Below are 18,843 nucleotides of genomic sequence, written 5' to 3'. Positions count from 1 at the left end.
ACTATGAAAAAAATATCCCCTTTTCGCTGAACCACTTTAACTTTTATTTCAAGCTCCTCATCCCTGCAGGCAGATGATACTTGACTTCATTCCTTTTGAAATAGCCCATCGGCCCCAGGACTGCATGGTGTCAAGTTGTCCGCAGAAGTCCCGAGACCTATCCTAGGAACCCGACCAGTTGGTCCCTCATAAGGCTGTTGCTTCCAAGTGCAATTAAGTCCAGAACTTCCCAGTTGCCTCAGTTTCCCCTTGTCCGTGTTGTCTCCCCGGGGCACTGCTGGGAAGCTATGGCCTGTTCTCCCGCATCTGTGGAGACCCAGGGTCCTCATTTTCTAATATGTAAGAAATCCTTCCCTCTTTTAATTCCAGCTAAGGCATCCATCGAAGCCTGCAAATATGCTTTGCTTCATTTCTCGAAGTCGTATACATTCCCCTAAGGACTTTGGTCTTGAAAACCTCAAAACCAGAGAGAATTAAGAGTCAGATGTTGCTTTCTGTCCTGCCACATTCCTTCCTAGAGGCTCTGAGCATTATGCGGTGGTGGAAGGGAGAAGTATGAAGGAAAACAAACTCTCAAAGCTGCCCTGGGCACCTCGCGCCTGCCCTGGGGCAGGGGTTCTGTAAGTGCTATGCCCTTTTTCCTGGAAATGATGCCACTGTCACTAGGACATCCTGGTTTAGCCCAGCCCCTGGGAGTCTTTATGTGGGCAGACGTGAAATGAGCAAAATCTTATGAAGCAATAGAGCTGGAAGATTTCTGGGATTAGCAGCTTCAGGAATAACACGAATAAGAGTATCTAAGGGAACACAAGAGGCAGAATTACTGTAAAGATAGCAAAATATGTTTCTGGCACAAATCCGGGGAAGAGAGAAAAGAGCACAATGTTTGAAGGTCAGAGAATACAAACTACTAACTGCAGGATGATACCTTAGAGATGAGCTAGTCCAGTCCCTCACCCCGTAAGGAAAAACAGGCTAAAGTTGAAATCATTTGCCCAAAGCCAAAATTACATTGTTTAGTTGCAGGATTTCTGCTATTTGAGTGGCTTTCTGCTATGACTATATATGTCTCAAGCCCCTACCTCTGTAAAATGGGACTAGTATTTCTTATCTATAATTCTGGGTTGTTGTGAATAAGTGAGGACCTACCGGTGTCAGCACATAGCAGTTGCTAGTTTTAGACGATGGTATTAAAATTGTTTGGCAAGAACACAGTATCGACTGTGCAAGTATGTCTTGGCTTCTCGTTCTCCCAGTACAATTCATTTTGATAAACTAGAAATCATGACAAATATCCTATTTTCTGTTATTAAAAAGGAACACATCAAAGATTTTATTTAACTCATTAATGAGGGAACCAATCAGACATTAAACCCAATGCAAAGGAAAACAGAGAGGACAGGGGCATACAGGAAAGGAGGGATGCTAACAGACACAAACGGCCGCTCCCAGGGCACAGTAGTCAGGTTGCATCTTCACCTGACATTGCATTTCTCCTCCTCCTCCTCCCCTTCTGTAACAGCTTTATTGAGAAATTTACATACTTATTTTATATAGGTATAGGTGATATTGGTTATAATTCAATCAGTTAAAGTACACAATTTAATGGTTTTTAGTATATTTACAGTTGTGTGACCATCACAATTTTAAGTGTTTTCATCACTCCCAGCGAAACCCTGTACCCTTTCATTGTAACCCCACGATCTTGCCATCCCCCCGCCCTAGCCATGGGCAACCAGTAGTCTGTTTGTCTCTACATGTTTGTCTACTCTGGACATTTCACATAAATGCACTCATAATACATGGCCTTTTGTGATTGGCTTTCACTCAGCATAATGTTTTCAAGTTTCATCCATATTGTAGCATGTATTAGTACTTCATTTTTTGTAGCTAAAAATATTCTATTGTATGGCTCATATTCTCTTACACTTACTAGCTTTTATCGAGCTACTTTTCTTAAGAAGTAAACTATGGAAAACTCTGAGGTCTAATGGGTCAGAATGTTGTTTTCCTCCAGAAAAGTAGATACTTGAGACTAATTAATGTCAGTTTCCCCCATCCTAGCCATGGGCTCCAGTATTTTTGGATTCTGGTTCTTTTTCTGAAATTTGTATTTGCTTCCAAACAGGTTAGCACAACCTGGTTAGAAGTATTTCCCATTCAGGCCACTAGCCAGTTTTCCACTTGGCAGGCAGAGCGGACACATCCACGAACCCCATCTCTCGAAAAATAGCATAAAAAACAAATGAGTTCCCAGAGATCACCAGCCTCTCGAAACGGTCTGATGTCACGGCCTGAGGTCTGGTCTGGGAGTATATGCTTAGAAATGTCAAAAGAAAACAAGGCAGCCTTCATTTCCTCTTACCCTCTTGGCTATTCTCACATATTAATTAAAATTGAAGGAGTCTTTCTTTTGCTAGACTTTGGAAAATGGTGTGTAAATGGTTACTGGCAACACGATGAAGTATTACCAATCTAGATGGCAGAAGAAAAAAAATGTACAATCTCTGTATACAGTTCCAGAAACACTTTATTTAAAAATGGAGTTGTAAATGCATAACAAAATAACATAAGTAATAAATGTAACAAAAATAAATAAGGAGAATAATGTATTCATAAAAAATAAAAATAACATAGTAAAAGGCCAAATGTTTATAATTAAACAAAACCGTGTAAACACTTAAACAATAATGTAAGTAGAGTAGATGCTAATATTTTTCTAAATAACTCCTTACCTTTTACTTCCATGTGGATGTAATCAGTACCCAAACATTAAATAAAAGAGGGAAAAATGGTGATTATTTTGACTTTTTCTTCAAATGGATTGACCCTGTTTTAATGTTTCATTTATTCCTTCAAAGCATTTGTAACTTTCCATTCATGTTCTTTAAAAACTTTTTCCAGTCTTCCTTTATTAGACAGAATGGGGAATTTAGCTTTACAAGGAGAATAATTCATTTACCTTTTTTTTTTTAATTTAAAGAAAAATATGAGATCCATTATATAACAGACTTTTGTTTTTACATCTCTACAAAAAGAGTTTTTTGAGTCTATTAACTGGCCCAACAGCACAGGCTTTTTAAAACCCTGCAACATTTTGAAGTATACAGAGTTAGTTTCTTAAAACAAATACAGCACAGGATTATTGCTGAAGTATTAAAGACCATTTCATAAATTTGCAAAACTGCAGTTTTAACCTTTATAGACTGATGGGGTCAGGGAGAAACTCCAAGTCTTCTAATAATATTGAACTGAATTAAGATTCACCCAAATTATAGTGTTCTGGAAACACAAAGATAATTACTTTCTTTTTAAACTTATCCAAATGTGACCTTACTGGAAAGAGAAAAAGCAAGCTTATAGAAGGTATTTTTTCACAGGCTTCCTGTTTAGTGGCGCAGGCCTAAAGCCTTTGTCATCGTCTTGCAGGGTTCTTACAAATGAGAAAGACTGAGACGGGATTGACTACTGGGTCCTACAGGGAAACAAACACACAGAAGCAATTCACTGCTTGGGAGTGAAACTATCAACTAATCTTAGACTACTGGGTCTACAAATCTCCGAATGAAGAAAAATTTACCTTCATGATCATTTCAAGGGGATTTTTTTTTTCCAACTGTCACATATAAACTTGGGAACACAGGAAAACAATATACATGTTCTTAGTTTTAAAAATATACTCCACTTACACTATCTGTCTAGTTTAATCTTTCTAGTTATCATTTGCCCTAAAATGAGAGACAAAATCTTACTCCCATAAAAAAAAACACAAAGAAAATTGAAAAAAGTGCCAAATTCATCTTTTCGAAAGTGGAGTAAAACACTGTGGGGTTAAAACAAGTACAGTATTCTCAATCTCCTATGTACAAAAAAAGATGGTTAGTCCTTATTGATATAGAGCTATGTCCACCTACCACTCCCAGCAAATCTTAGTGCAAACATAATAGTTCATCTTAGTAAAACCCCCAAGACAATTTACGTAGCAACAAAGTTATATAAATCACATATATGTTGGAAAATTTTAGAACACAAGGCTGTTTTGAAAGGTCAGTTTGAGTGTAGAGAGTTATATGTCATTGTATCCAATGGTAATGAGTCCTAATAGAAATCCTATTATTGAGAAGCAAATATAAGTGTTTAAGAAATCTGTACAGATGGAGAGAGAGTCCATTTCAGGGAGCAGCTTGGCACAGGAGACATGGGGGTCTGAAATGTTGGGTATTTAGTTTGCTTGTAGGTCACAGCATGGCTTAAAAACAAAAACAAAAACACAAAGATCTATGAAGGGAAAGAATGCAATTATATAATTCAGTTTGAAAATCATAAAACCACAAAAAGGTGAAACTGCCACAACCTGCTTTTTCCTATATGTGCATCAAGTGGTTATCTAAGTGGTTTGAAAGGATGACTAGGACACCACATTATAGGAAAAAATAAATAAATAAAATTAAGAAGCCAGAGATAACAAGATTGTACTTGACCAAGCTGTCGTGTTTTGCACAAGTCAACACTATGCTGCTTCCGATATTCCTAGTCATTCCACAGGTAATTATTTTCTAACAATCAAGAGAGTCATTCATGTACTGCAACACCTTCCTCTTCCCCGTCAGGGTTGAACCTATTGAAATGTATACTGAAATCAGCCTCAGATTCTGTGTTCTCAAATTCAGCTGAGACTGAGGTAGCAGCAGGATGAAGGACCCTAGCTTCTGGCTGGCACAGTGTTGGTGTCTGACCCGGGCTGCTGTGGTTATTCACAGGGCTGGACTTCTGTTTGGGTGGAGATGGCAGCATGGCGCTGGGAAATCCCATGTTGTTCAGAGCCTCCAATGTTCCATCTGGATCAATCATAGCATTGATTGCTGAAGGAAAAAACAGGAATGGGAAACAAAGATTTAATGGTAGATGCAGTCGTTGCTCATGACTCGGATAATATTTTGACTACGGATGCTTGTATCTGATGCTTAATTTTGGCTAATCCTTTCCATACTGTTTTGAAAACCCCACTTTCAATAATTCTGAAGCTGATCTATAGACTAGAGAGACCTGAATGCTTTTTCTGCTACTCTTAAGTAGCTCACTTCTGGGCATTTCAGAGCCTGCTGAAGACTGGGAATTGGAGATATGGAATTCAGGAAAGATCCTTCTGAAATTTGCTTTCATTATTGTGAGAGGATAAGTGAAAATAGTGGTTATTATTTCATTAAACACTGCCAGCCATATTTATCACTCAGTTAACTGGGGATTAGTTGCTATGATGGGGTTCAGAATAATTTGAAGACTGGGGAAACCAAAAGAATTATCAGCACTCTCTGGATGCTACCATAGCATGTTGTCATTCATCAGCCCTTGCAAGTGTGTACGCACCACTGAGTCTTAGGATCCCCTCATAGCCTGGATACTAAGCTAATACCCCATGGCAGCCCCAGCAGGCCAAACAGACTACCTCCTTGGGAGGGGCCAAGTAAGACTAGTTTTCAATCTAAAAAACCTTTGAGTGGACGAGGGAAAATCTTCGGCAATAATTTTCAACTTGGCATTGGGTACAGTGGGGATTTGGGAGAAGGAAGCATGATAGATTTTAGAATCACCTAAGAGGTCCTTTTGAAGTCTACCCCCACTGGACCAGCTAACAAGCACGTTAGCAAGGCACTTTTACTCAAGGGGGTATATCCAAACCCTCAGGAGTGTAGAGGCTAAATAAAGATTACAAATCACTTAGCCAGGACTAACATGTTATGCCTGTGATAAAAACCAAGTAGAATTAGCAGTTCACTCTGGAATCTGCTTGTTGTAGCACCCAGCACTTCTGGGTCAAGGCATACACAGGTATTAATGCATGTTAAGATGTGACATAAAAACAATGATGTTGTCAAAGTTTAGGATGTTGTCTTTCTTCTCTCCATCCTCTTCTGGTCCCTACGGCCAATATGCACTCATTTCTTATTGTGCATCCAGTTATTATGTGTTAGAATACAAGTTTATTTGGGTTACACCACAAATGTAATGTGAGAATTTTTACATCAAATAAGTAATGCTAATTGCCAATAAGCATTTTCAGCTGCATACACGTATTTTAATACATTTTTATATATTCTTCATATATTAATATATATAGTATATATATACGTATAGGTCTATACGTATATATATAAAATAGGTACTACATATAATATTGTGAGTTAGTTTATAACATCTAGCAATATGCCCAAGACTTAATATTATTGTTTTTAATTATATTAGATTTAAACCTTCCTTTTTATGGGTAATTTGGATATGTAGAATTCTGTATCTTTATCCATATGTCATTACATTTAATCAAATAATGTTCTAATATTTGAAAAAATACCACTTAGAATGCGCTTATCCTACACCGTTAGCTCTTTTTGTTTCATTCAGTAGTAAATTTACCTTGTAGCTGCTTTTCAACTCTTTTCAGCTCCTGTAAGATAGAAGAAATCTCCTGCAGGGAAAGCAATGGCAAAAGTTAGCTTTATGTAAAACATTTTTATTGGATAAGCAATGACTCTCATCTTATCAGGAATACTTAACATTATCCACATGGCACTACATTTGTAGCAAAATATTTCAGGATATGGAATAATTATGATATCTAGTAAACAAGATTCAAATTTTAAAATCTTTAATGTTGAAATAGAATTACTTTTTTTCAATGAGATAATGACAGACGATGAGATAATGACAGACAATACTACGGTATAAGAAAAGATTTTGAAAAATGTGTATTGATCAAACTTGCAACAATTTTGCAAAGTGCCTAAGGATTTTCTTTGGAAAAATGTATAAAGTGCCAAGCTCAGTTTTAGAGTGACTCCCTGACCAATGAAAATCAATACAAATTCTTGAGGAGACGAGCAGACTATTGAGCAAATGGGAATGACTCAAGTTAACTTATATTTGAGTTTGGCTTTTATCTCAAAATTGCCTATTTATAATGTGTAATTATTATAAGAACAAGAATGTATAATAGTGAGAAACATAAAAGGTTCCTCATACCCTTTGCAACTTTAAAGCAATAAACACTTTAAACCCCTGTCAAAGACAGCTGAAGGCATAAAAATATCCCAAATTTGTGTACTTATATCTTCCTTTAAAAATGTCAATCAAAAAACAATTAAAAAATTAGCATCTCATTCTCTTAAAATAAAACCTCGCTATTAAAATGTTTTAATATTGAAAAAAATTACTATACCATGCTTGAGGTTTTCACAATAGGAACTTCACTTTCAGCTCTTAACTTGCTTTCTATTTCATCCCAATTCCGATCTTTATCTTTAAATAAAATTCTATAAATAAAAAAATGTAAGCATTTTACTTTTCATGTTTTAGAAACATCACATTTTTATCAATACAGAAACAGTATTTTCTTTTTAAAGCTACACAAGGATAAAGAAACCATTAAATATTGCATAAACTGTAAATTAAATATTAGCCAATATTACCGATAAACTCATTTATATGCGATCTGTATTAAAAAAGTACCTGCGTGGTTATGAATATACACATAAATCCTTTTGTATTTAACTTATTCTTTATTGAAAACCAAATATAAAACAAATGTAATGATGATATAACCCCCAAATTTTAATCTAATATTTATAATTAACCATATAACCACCACTAATAATGAAAACATGACTTTGTTCAGATAAAATATATGCAGGATACATATAAGATAAAATTAAGATAAAAATAGGTTGCATTATGTATTAAACCAACATGTCTGTAAGACCTCTCTATATAGGAAAAAGAATTTTACTGATTGAGCAAAGTGTAAACATTATTTTAAAGGTTGGAAATTGGAGTGCTTACTGTGCTTTGCTTTAAAAATCTTAATTCATGTTGTATATTGTACATAATTACCTGTTAGGAATTAAGACACTATCCTTTGGATAAAACAACTGCCAATAATTATCCTTATGTTAGAAACTAAGCTCAAATATATTATGTTATAAAATAAAGTACCACAAAATTTTGATTTGTCTTTCAAATGTGGTATCTTTCTCTCCCCAATACTTTGGAATCTGAGACATGACTCAGTAGTTTTAAAGAGATGTAAATACTAGGCACCCTTTTGATTTCATTTAAATTTCTTCACTGAGCCTGAAAATCTAGTTTGGATGTCTTATATAAACATCAACACTGTACAAGTAAATATCACTGTTGGAGGCTGATCAGTATTTAAGTAGTAAACTAAATTACATTCTTATTTGTATTTCTTCAAAGATCAATATGCCAGGTTCAGGTTATTTAAAAACAGGAAATTCATCAATATCCAATCAAGTCTGGAACATCTACAATACACATAACCATGCTTAAAAAGGCAACAATGGTTCTAGAATCTAACATAAGAATATTCTGATATACTGTTAAATTTTCCAAAACCCAAAAAACTAAATATACTTGCCAGACACCTAAGAGCTGTTATCCTAATGACTGATATTAAGGCATAAGTAAATTATTATGTGTTGTAAGAGTCCTAACAGGTTTATGACTGGCAGAAAGTAAGAAAACAATGACTACAAAAGAGACACCAAGGGACACACAGATGAAGGACCACGGAGGGCACAAGGCAACAGTAAGTGCAGGGCCACTGACTTCACCAGTTCCTAACAGCTGTGGGAGCAGGCTTGAGACAGGCGACTGTTAAGACATGAGCACGGGTCTGAGTAACAAAACAGTACCTGATCTTCCCAGCTGTTTTATCTATAGACTGCCTTATCTTCCTAGAGAACTGAAAGACGGACGAGAGCAGCAGATTATCTCCCATGACCTGAAACAGCCAAAGAAAAAAGTACATTAAAATATCACCACTATATTGTATCACCACCAAGAATACTAGTCACAACCCACTATAGTTAGGGGCATTTAGTATCTATGCCAACTTTAACAAAAGGTCAATGAAGAATGTAATTAGAGGAACATATAACTAAATTGAGAAAGAAGTAAATATTAACAAAGAAGGTACTTTTTGTTAAATAACTTGTTTCCATATTATTTTGGTCATATCACTTTCAGAAACCAATCCATATCTCCTTATCTTCCATTAATGTCATGATCCTGATTCTTATGCCTCTCATTTAAATTATTGCAAAAAGGAAAAATAAATAATGTAGAACACTAAATTTACTCTCTCTCCTTTCATCAAATAATATGAATTCAGTGCTCTCCAGGGCAGTCTAGTGGGATAGATACATTTTTTAAATTTACTCAGAATAATAAGTTTTATGATGGGGGCTGGTACCTCTCCAGTTGATCGAACCCTGCTTGTCAATTGCTGTTTTCTGTATTTTCCTTCCACCCACTCCCTACGTGGGCACCGGTGTCACCTCCGCATGTCCTTCCCATGAGCTCTTTCCATGGTACTAATTAAATGACCATTCCTTGGTGAATGAACTTCATTCTGTCCTTGAATTTTCCCCACACTCATGTCATCTACTTTCCATTCCATACACCTTTTCAATAAACTCCTCTTTCCCTGATTTCTCATGGCCAAAGTTATATTTTTAAATAATAATTTAATAATTTCTATCCATATTGGTCCACAGGTACACAACATTAATCATAATCACGTATCATCGGTCACTTGGATTACTCTTTCTTTCTTTATATTGATGTAATAAACACTTAATGAATCTACTACCCCAAAGCTAGGACAATAACACTGTGACAGAGTAGATATTGTTCAAACATATTCATTCCCTCCTTGTCTGCACCCTCATGGGAGGAGGGTACTTTTCCACCCCCTGGCATTTGGCTTCAGGCATGTGACTCGCTTTCCCCAGTGAGAGGTTAGCAGACAGGGCACAGCAAAGATGTGACATGTGCCTACATGGTGGGGCTCGCTCTCTTGTTTCTCATATAACCACCACGAGAACAAGCCCTAGCTAGACCACTGGTCCAAGCAATATGGAGACGCATGGAGCAAACATGGACCCACCCTACAACTTCCGATTGGCCAGACGAGCAGTACCAGTTAAGCCATAGGTGTGTGATCAACAAATGCTTATTGCTCTATGCCACTGAGGCTTCCGCGGTTTGGTATGAAGACACTGATAGTGATCTACCTCTAGTCATATCAGGTCCCCCATCCAATCTCCCTGCCTTCCTTCACCCAAGGTAAAGAATATCCTGAATTCCATTCATCATTCCCATGCTTTCTTTTTTCTATCATTTCTTAGATCTATTTCTGTCCCTAGTATTTATTTTCCTTTTTAAAAATTAATGACAAAGAACCACATTATATATAATCTTTTGAGAATTACTTTCTTCATTTAATGTTATATTGCTAAAATTCACCCGTATCACTATAGTTCTTTATTTTGATTACTCTATACAGTCATGTGTTGCTTAATGATGGGGAAATAGAAATTCTGAGAAATGCATCATTAGGCGATTTTGTCGTCGTGGGACCATCAGAGGCACTTACACAAATCTAGCTGGTGCAGCCGACTACACACCCAGGCTCTATGGTACAGCCTGTTGCTCCTGGGCTACAAGCCTGCACAGCACGTTACTAGACTGAATGCTGTAGGCAGCTTATGACTAGTACACAACGGTAACTATCTGTATCTAAACATAAGAGACGGTACAGTACAAATACAGTATAAAAGATAAAAAATGGTCCACCTGTACAGGGCACTTACCATGAGTGGAGCTTGCAGGACAGAAGTTACTCTGGGTGAGTCAGTGCGTGCGTGGGGAGTGCATGTCAGGACCTAGGACATGGCTGTCCAATACTGGGGACTTTATCAACACTATGCTTCCCTGCTTCCTTCCAACAAGGTCAGAAACAGGACTTGGAAGCTGGCAGCTGGCACTGCTGCTCCATGAACAGGGATGTGGGCTGGATTGATGGGATATATGGAGGAGAAACTGGCTGGTGAGGCATAGATCACTTAACAGTGACTGTTGGGAGGGAGTGAAAGGGGCCTGAGGTCCCGTAGGAATAAGAAACCAAGATAAAGAGATAAAAGAACATAGGGGGTTATCATGGCGATGTGGTTTGGGCTCTTACGTACTGGAGCAGTGGTCAGATTAAGGAACTCCGTGGTATTCATAAAAAAGAGGGTGTTTAACACGGACAGGGTGGAGAACTAAAGACTTGGTATTTAAATTTGGAAATTTGTTTTTGGTTCTGTTGACCCTATTTGACACAAAGGGCTCTCTATGGCATTGAACTGATGAAAGAAATAAAACTCATCTATGCTGTAGACCATTACAGCCTGAAAATATTTCCAAAATACAGGAACAGGCTGGTCCCACACCACCACAGAAAGTTGTCACTAAAGTGGCAGTGGCACTTGACACTTGTGAAGGTGGCTCCTGCGGACCTGAGTCCTTGTACAGGATCTTGGGTTCTCAATAAAGAATTACAGCCATGTCCTCTGAAGACCATCCAGCCAGCTCTGGGAGGGCTGCAGCTCCCTCTGACTGTGTAACGCTGGGGGGACAGGCTCCTCCTGTCCTCCTGACAGGCAGGTCAGGGGCTGAGTGACCGGGAGGTAATCTGTGCACTCAGAACTGAGGTGCTGTGAGTGAGGGGGCATCTATTGCCAAGCCCCACAGATACTGCTCCTGTCAGGGAAAAAAACATCCTCCGGACCACAAATCCTTCCACGTCTTACAGGACATTCAGCTTCATCACAATCTTATGGGGCCACCGTCGTACATGCCGTCCGTCATTGCCTGAACTTTCCTTAGGTGGTGCGTGGCTGTAGCTGTTCAATATGCGAACACAACACTATATACACTCACTTTCCTACGGACATAAACACTTAGATTGTTTCCAAGTTTTTGTTATTGTCCACAGAGCCTACTATAAATACTCTTTTGCATGACTCCTGTGGTCAGTGGGGAAGGCTTTCTCTTGGGGATATACCAGCACTAAAACTGTTAGATCATGTGCTATGTTTATGTGCCACTTCAGGAAATTATGTCCAACTACTTTCCAAACTTACTGTACCAGTTGAGCCTCCACCAGCAACCCATAAGAAAGTCTATGTATCCACGTAAAATATTTTTTGATTTTATTTATGTGCTGCCAATTGAATGAGTATAAAATAATCTCACTGTAGTCTTGACTGTATTCCTTTGAACACGTGTGAAACTGAACATCTCTTTGGATGTTATGGCCTTAGGTATTTTCCCTTCAGTGAAATACTGTTCCTGTTTTTCTATTGGGTTGTTCTTGCCTTTTTAAATTGATTGGTTAAGAGTTCTTTATATATTCTGGATATGAATCCTTTCTTGGCTGTATGTTTCATACAAGTCTTTTAATATACTCAAATTTATCAATCTTTAAAGTCAAAACTTTCTGTGTCTTTAAAAGAATCATTCCCTACCAGTGTTGACAGAGATTTACCGATACTTTTTACTAAAAGTCACAGAGTTTTGCTTTCAGTCTTTACGAATGTAATTCATTTGGAGTTAATTGTTTGTATATGATGTGACGTCAAGGTGAAATTTCATTCTATCCATAAAGATAAGCACTTTTTTCCAGCCTATTTATTGAACGGATCCTTCTTTTCCCACAGATGGGACATCCCTCCTCTGCCATTTGTTAATGTTTATGGTTTACTTACTTCGTCCCTGCTCCAGGTTCTCCGCCTTGTAATTGTTAAGTGATCTGGAGGCTCTGACGGTTGAGGTCTGGAATCATTAGACCGACAGTTGTTTCCTTCTGGTGTTTTAGAATGAACTAATGGAGGGATCTTTCGGAAGTTGAGGCTTTCATCGAAAACACGATCAACCAACTAATAGGACAAAAGCAAACCCTCATGAGACTAGAGTAATTTGGAAAAGCGCAGATACTAGCATTATAATTTTTATGATTAAACAGAAGTTATTTCATTCTCAGTGAGTAACAGAAGTGTATCTTCAATAAACCAATTACGCTCTCTTTTTATAAGCACTTCAGAGATGTCTGTTTTATAAAATGTATGTTCATCCATATAGATTTTATTTTTAAATTCCAAAATATATAGCTATTATAAATTTGATTCTTCCATGGATAAGATTTCCCCCAAATGGAAAAGAGATGGTAAATTGAAAAAGGTGAGCCGTGTGGATGGACAAGGAGTTCGTTTTACTCACATTGTCTTACCAGTGGTAAAATAATGTTTCTTTTTCTTTTAGTTTCCTATCTCGTTTTATCCTTTTTTTTCCTCCCCAATCCAGGTGTCAAATTTCTTCACAGATACATGAATTGTAAATTCCAATTAAGTTTACAAAAGGAAAAAAATTTAAATCCGCAAAATAAGTATTTTGGTTTTAATCAGATAAACTTTTAACAATGCTACAGAAATTACATATTCCAATAAAAAGGATATACTGCCACCTACAGTGCAAATTATACACATACAATACAAAGGTTTACTGAAGAAGGAATAAATAAACTCTAGTACAATATTCAGAAATAAAACAAAAAAGGAAAAATGAAAAACTAGTCATTGAAATGTTTGAATAATTTTACTAGGTCTGAATGAATGTATAATCATGTTAGATAAAATTTAGACAGCAGAGAAATTAATATCTTTATCATTGTAAATGTACCAGAAGAATTGTGTATGTCTTGCCACCAAGAAGATCCTTTTGTTTTTCACCAATAAGGATGATTTTATATCCATTTACAATTGATCAGTGTGGTAACAAAACTACACAGATTGATGAAACATCTTTTACAAAATTAGACAACACAGGAAGGGGAACAAAACAACCAAAAAATGACTACTAAAGAATTAGATTATAAAAGGAATGTGACAAAAAGCAACTGAAGAAAATATTATTAGCAGAGTTTACCAGAATTAAATTTGTCAAAAAGGCTAGCCATTTTGGGTTACTATTGAGAACGTTCTTTTATAAATTAAACAAGTGGAATCATCAATATTAGAGATTGGCAAATATTTTTCTGTAAAGGGCCAGAGAATGAATATTTTAGGCTTTGCAGCCACACAGTCTGTGTCCAACTACTCAATCCGGACAGTGTGGCATGAAAAGCCAGATGATAATTAAACCAATGAGTGTGGCTTTGTCCTACTACAACTTTAATTCCTTTTTTCAAATGCCAACCTCTTGCTTGCATTTTTGCACCAGATCCAGAGAGCCAACATGACCAGAGTACCATTACTTTCATATGTTAAAGGTACCTACTGGAATCATTTTAAGTAAAAGGTGCCCCCCCCGGAGTTGGAGAGCAGGAGCCCTGGTTTTGGAAGAACAACAGGCTATATGGTAACTTACATTCCAGAGTTTACAAGTATGTTTTAAAACTGAATACGTATGTATTTGTGTGGGTGTGTGTATTTCAATTCTCAGAGTACCCTTGAGTATGTGTGTGAGTGTGTGTATATTCATCAACAGAATATTTAAAGTAGTGAAACTGTAGAATTTTTCTTTTGCTATTAAAAATATCTTCTCATTAACTAGCTTTGAAAATACCATTTAATTGAAGCATTTTCATAGCCAAACTTTACCGAAACTTTATACAATCGTTTATCAAATTTTCGTTTGCTTTTCAGATACTATTTATATTCAGTTTAGGTGAATGTATGTACCAGTAACTAGCAAAGTACTTTTAAAAAGCATTCTACAACTTCATGTTCATAGTAGACCAAATGTCAGCCTTTACTAGTTTTGTCACAAAAACATCAAAGAAATTTGTTAAAGCAAAGTTAGAAAATGCAGAGCTTCATGCAAACAGGGAGGTGGACAGAACTAAAATAAACGAAGCAAAAAGCTAAAAGCAAAAGAAATAAAGAAAAGAAAGAACCTTATGCATTTCTCCATGAAGATCTCCTACCTCTTCTCTAGTGTCTATGGCAGAGCCAGGGGTGGTGGCGGCAGTGCTTACTGTGGTACTAGGGGCAGTGCCTGAGGACGTCACTGAATCTATCTCTCCCGCTACATCGTTGATTTCCCGAGCAATGAGAGCAAGATCTTGGCTGATCCTGGTAACAAGTTTAGAAAAGAAGTTTAATTCCTTTGAAAGAATAGCTCTAGAAACAATCATTTATGAGGGAATCAGTAACAAGTCGTTTATCTAGGTTTGTAGTGGAAATGTAAAGTTCTTTGGAAATGCTATTATCTATTTTGATATTAAAAATCTTAAACTTTAAATCCCAAAATTAATAAAACTAAATTTTATATAATCTGTAAGTTGTCATTTTGAAAAATATACGTGAAACACCCTGAAGAAGTGATAAGTTTTTCAAAATACACTTGGATGAGAAAAAGCAATTACAATTTTATTTTCACTGAAGCTTAGCATTTCTTTTAATTATAAATACAAGCAACAAACCACAGTGGTATCAGCAATACTGGAAATTTTTGACAATTATCGCTACTTCAAAATTACAGCAGTCATTAAACCCACAGCAATAACGTTCCATTCAGTAGGTATCTGACAAAAAAACTGTGTATCTCTTTAAAATCCGAAGTACAATGTAGCATTTTTTAACTTATGCAAAATGTGAGCTTGAAAGATAAAGAATGCAGTGATTGCATAAAAACTATAAATTTAAAAAGAGAAGCTTAGTTGAAGCTTACGGCCCAACAGAAGCAATCTGTGGTCAATTCTTTTCTATTTATAAATATAAATATTTATTGATCCCTTATTATATGCCAGGCATGTGCTAGGCCCTAAGGGCTACAGTGGTGAAAGCAGACAGGGTCCTTGCCCTAATAAGCTAAGAATAATGTCACGAGTACCGTTATATTATAATATAATCAAAACCATTACAATATAACACAATGAGCACCATTATAAGGAAGCTTTGTATTCATCAACTCATTTCTCACAATTCCTCTAAGAGAGGTATTAATCACCTCGTTTTACAGATGAGGAAAATGAGGCTTAGGAGAGCTTATGTGACCCGACCCTTTTTTGGTCAAGGTCACAAATAGTAAGTGGCGTAACTAGACCTTTTTATGTCATGCTACATCTCATATTATCATTCCATATATAATTTTTAAAAAGTTATTAACTGTTGATGTAATTTTTTTTGAGGAGTTTAAAGTGTTCCCTTAGATAATATATTCAGTTCTTGCAATTTCCTGATATAAATGAACTAGGATGAGAAACAGAGTAACCAAGCTTGATGAGGTTTAAAAAGGTAATCAACTTAACCAAAATTCTATTTTTTCTTTTGAAGTTTTTTATGCAGACATTTGAACAAGGAAGCTTGTGAAAACAGTATGAATTAATTAGAAACAAAGACGACAGCAATCTCAACAGGTTATGTAGTAAAAATTTTACTAAAACGAACAACTCAATATATACAAAAGATATATTATTCAGTCAATAAGCACCAAGAAAGCCTTTTAATTTGTAAGTATGCTGTGTATATGCCAACTGTTTCTTTGCATGGCAATTCCTACCTGAAAGTTGACTCAATAATATAAACCATTAAGTTAATTTAAATCCACAATGCTTAAAAATGTCAGCATCCACTAAAACCAGTATTAGGGATTCTAATAGGCAGATAAAATTATCAAAGAAAAAAGTTACGAATATCTTCAAGAAGAAACTGCAGATTTATGATTCAGTATAGGGTATGGATCTATTCATGTGGTTGTTAAATCTAAGCTTACAAATTAATTCTGTAATTATTCTAGATTATACTAATTGGAATATTTTATAATAATGCATTTCTTTACATCTCTTGTATCTGTGCTCTTTCTCTAAACTCCAAGTTTATAATCCCTGTTCTTACTCTCAATCTCCGCTCCATCAAATCTGCTAGAAGGGGAAGTTCTGAAATGGACCATGTTATTTGGAGTTCTGCAATTCATATGTTTCATTTGTAATACCAATAAAAACTGAAGCCTTCAAATTTGAAAAACTAATAGACAATTTTCACACTTAATTTCATTTTATTACAAAATATGGATAGGACAATATCCTAACTGAAACAGATATAGATTAAGGGGGATTAAGTTCTATAACAGCAGTACTAGATTTTTATCTTCCTGAGTGTCAGAACCAATGATCCAATTTCAAAAATTTTGAATAAATAAATATGCATTATTTGCAAAAAGGTGATAACACAAAGGATATACTTTACCAAGTTTGTGATTTTCTTATGTAACCTATCTCAATAATATCACTCCTATTTAAATCAATTAAAAGTTATCTTTTCACTGAAGAGTTAAATACAGAGGGAAAATGTATTCATAATAGGCTTTTAGTACACTGGAAGTTTAAAAGCAATACTGAAAATTAGAATCCTCGTGTGAAATGCATGCCCTATTAAACACATGCAATATTTGCAAGAGTGATCTAACAACTATAAAAGAACCCGAACTATCAGATTTTGATTTAAATTGCCAACATAAACACTCTTTTAGGTTTTAAATTAACTATAAAAGGATAAAATCTGCTTATCTTTTCAATAGCATGTTAACTTAAAAAAAGTCTCTATATGTAAGTAGAGTTTCAAAGGATATACACATAAACCATTACAATGAGGTTACCTTCGATATCACTGGAGAAAAAGGACCAATGAGCTACGAATTAGAATCTTAACACTGAAGCTAATGACAACAAATCAAACCTTCTGTTACTTTAATATTGGACAAGAGATTATAACTACAACTTTAATTACTTAGCTTTTAATAAATAAAGTTAGTCTAGTTTTTAAATGACAAGAGTGATAAAATATAAAATTAGATTAAAAAGAGACATTTAAGGGCCATTCCAGAAAACCTTATGTTGAGTCTGACACTATAATAAAGAATGAGAAATCATCCAGCTCTCAAGACTTCCAGATTAACTTAAGTATTTGACTTAAGTATAGACTATATGGACGGCTCACAAAACAGTCTTCTAATGATAAGGAAAGATTTTCCTCTTCTTTTGGTGGAAACTGTCAGTTATATTTATTATATGTTGGTGGCATTTATAAAAGATCAAACAACCCAAAACCTTAATTAAAGAATTATAGCAAACCCCATCTCTTGTGAGCAATCAATGAAAGCATGGAGAATTGGGACAAATAGGTAATCCGAGCCACAAAAGAATGGCTTAGGTGGGGGACTAATGAGCTGAAATTGGAGGCTTCTCTTGGGCAGCCAGAATAATTTAATGACAAGCCCAAAGAGAGGAATAAAGTACATCAAAAGAGTAGAGATTTGATTATAAATAAAAAAGGTACTTCCCATTATTGTCAATGAAACTGTCCAAATGCTAGCTAGCTTAGTGCGACAGGTTAAGTTATGCTTGGTGAAATGTATAAAGAGTCTTAAAACTAGGCTTAGGCTTATAAATACACTTCAAATAAACTGAGAAAGTCATAAATAAAGAGGTAATGCTAAGAAGATAACTTTGAAGGTCTTAGTACATTGTTGACAATCAAGCATTTCCTAGGTGAACGAGAAAAATTAAATAAAAAAAACACAACATTCCATTTCTAATCAAGATGGTGGAGTAGATAAATGCTGTGCTTATATCCTCTTACGACCACCACAAAATTATAAATAAACTACAGAACAACCATCACTGAGGTCTAGGTGAACCTGAAGTCTAGGTGAACAGAAGTCCTACAACTAAGGACATATGCTGAGACTAGTAGGAAGGTGGGAGGGTCAATACTTCCCATGGATGTATAAACAGCAACCAAGGCTCAACTATAAAAAGAGGGCACACATAACCCACCCAAGGGACACACCTGGAGCACCCAGCTCAGGTGACTGGGGAGACTGTGCCACTGGGTCCCACAGAATACCTAATACATAGGCCACTCAACTAGGACTGGGAGACATAGCAGTCCTACCTAATACAGAGAAACAAACTCAGGGAGGCAGCCAAGATGGGGAGACAAAGAA

The 18,843-nt window shown here is 36.0% G+C and overlaps 1 protein-coding gene across 10 annotated transcripts in view; it reads right to left on the bottom strand.

Annotated features, from left to right (window-relative positions):
• Nucleotides 1-1,435: 1,435 nt before the first annotated feature.
• The window catches only part of CEP170 (centrosomal protein 170), a 109,768-nt gene continuing 92,360 nt past the window's right edge, over nt 1,436-18,843 (bottom strand). For 6 of the 10 annotated variants that reach the window (XM_033099392.1, XM_033099390.1, XM_033099387.1 and 3 more), the window contains 6 exons: nt 14,792-14,969; nt 12,606-12,776; nt 8,706-8,794; nt 7,214-7,307; nt 6,412-6,463; nt 2,516-4,862 (listed from right to left, as the gene is read on the bottom strand). In XM_033099392.1, coding sequence (XP_032955283.1) covers nt 4,573-4,862; nt 6,412-6,463; nt 7,214-7,307; nt 8,706-8,794; nt 12,606-12,776; nt 14,792-14,969 — 874 coding nt within the window. In that variant the 3' untranslated portion in view covers nt 2,516-4,572. Of the gene's footprint in view, nt 4,863-6,411; nt 6,464-7,213; nt 7,308-8,705; nt 8,795-12,605; nt 12,777-14,791; nt 14,970-18,843 lie in introns of all 10 variants that reach the window. The other 4 variants (XM_033099391.1, XM_033099385.1, XM_033099389.1 and 1 more) reach the window with 3 other exon arrangements.

The sequence above is a fragment of the Rhinolophus ferrumequinum genome, chromosome 27, assembly GCF_004115265.2.
Source record: "Rhinolophus ferrumequinum isolate MPI-CBG mRhiFer1 chromosome 27, mRhiFer1_v1.p, whole genome shotgun sequence".
Taxonomy (NCBI): Eukaryota; Metazoa; Chordata; class Mammalia; order Chiroptera; family Rhinolophidae; genus Rhinolophus; species Rhinolophus ferrumequinum.
This window is presented reverse-complemented; position numbering and strand designations above follow the sequence as displayed.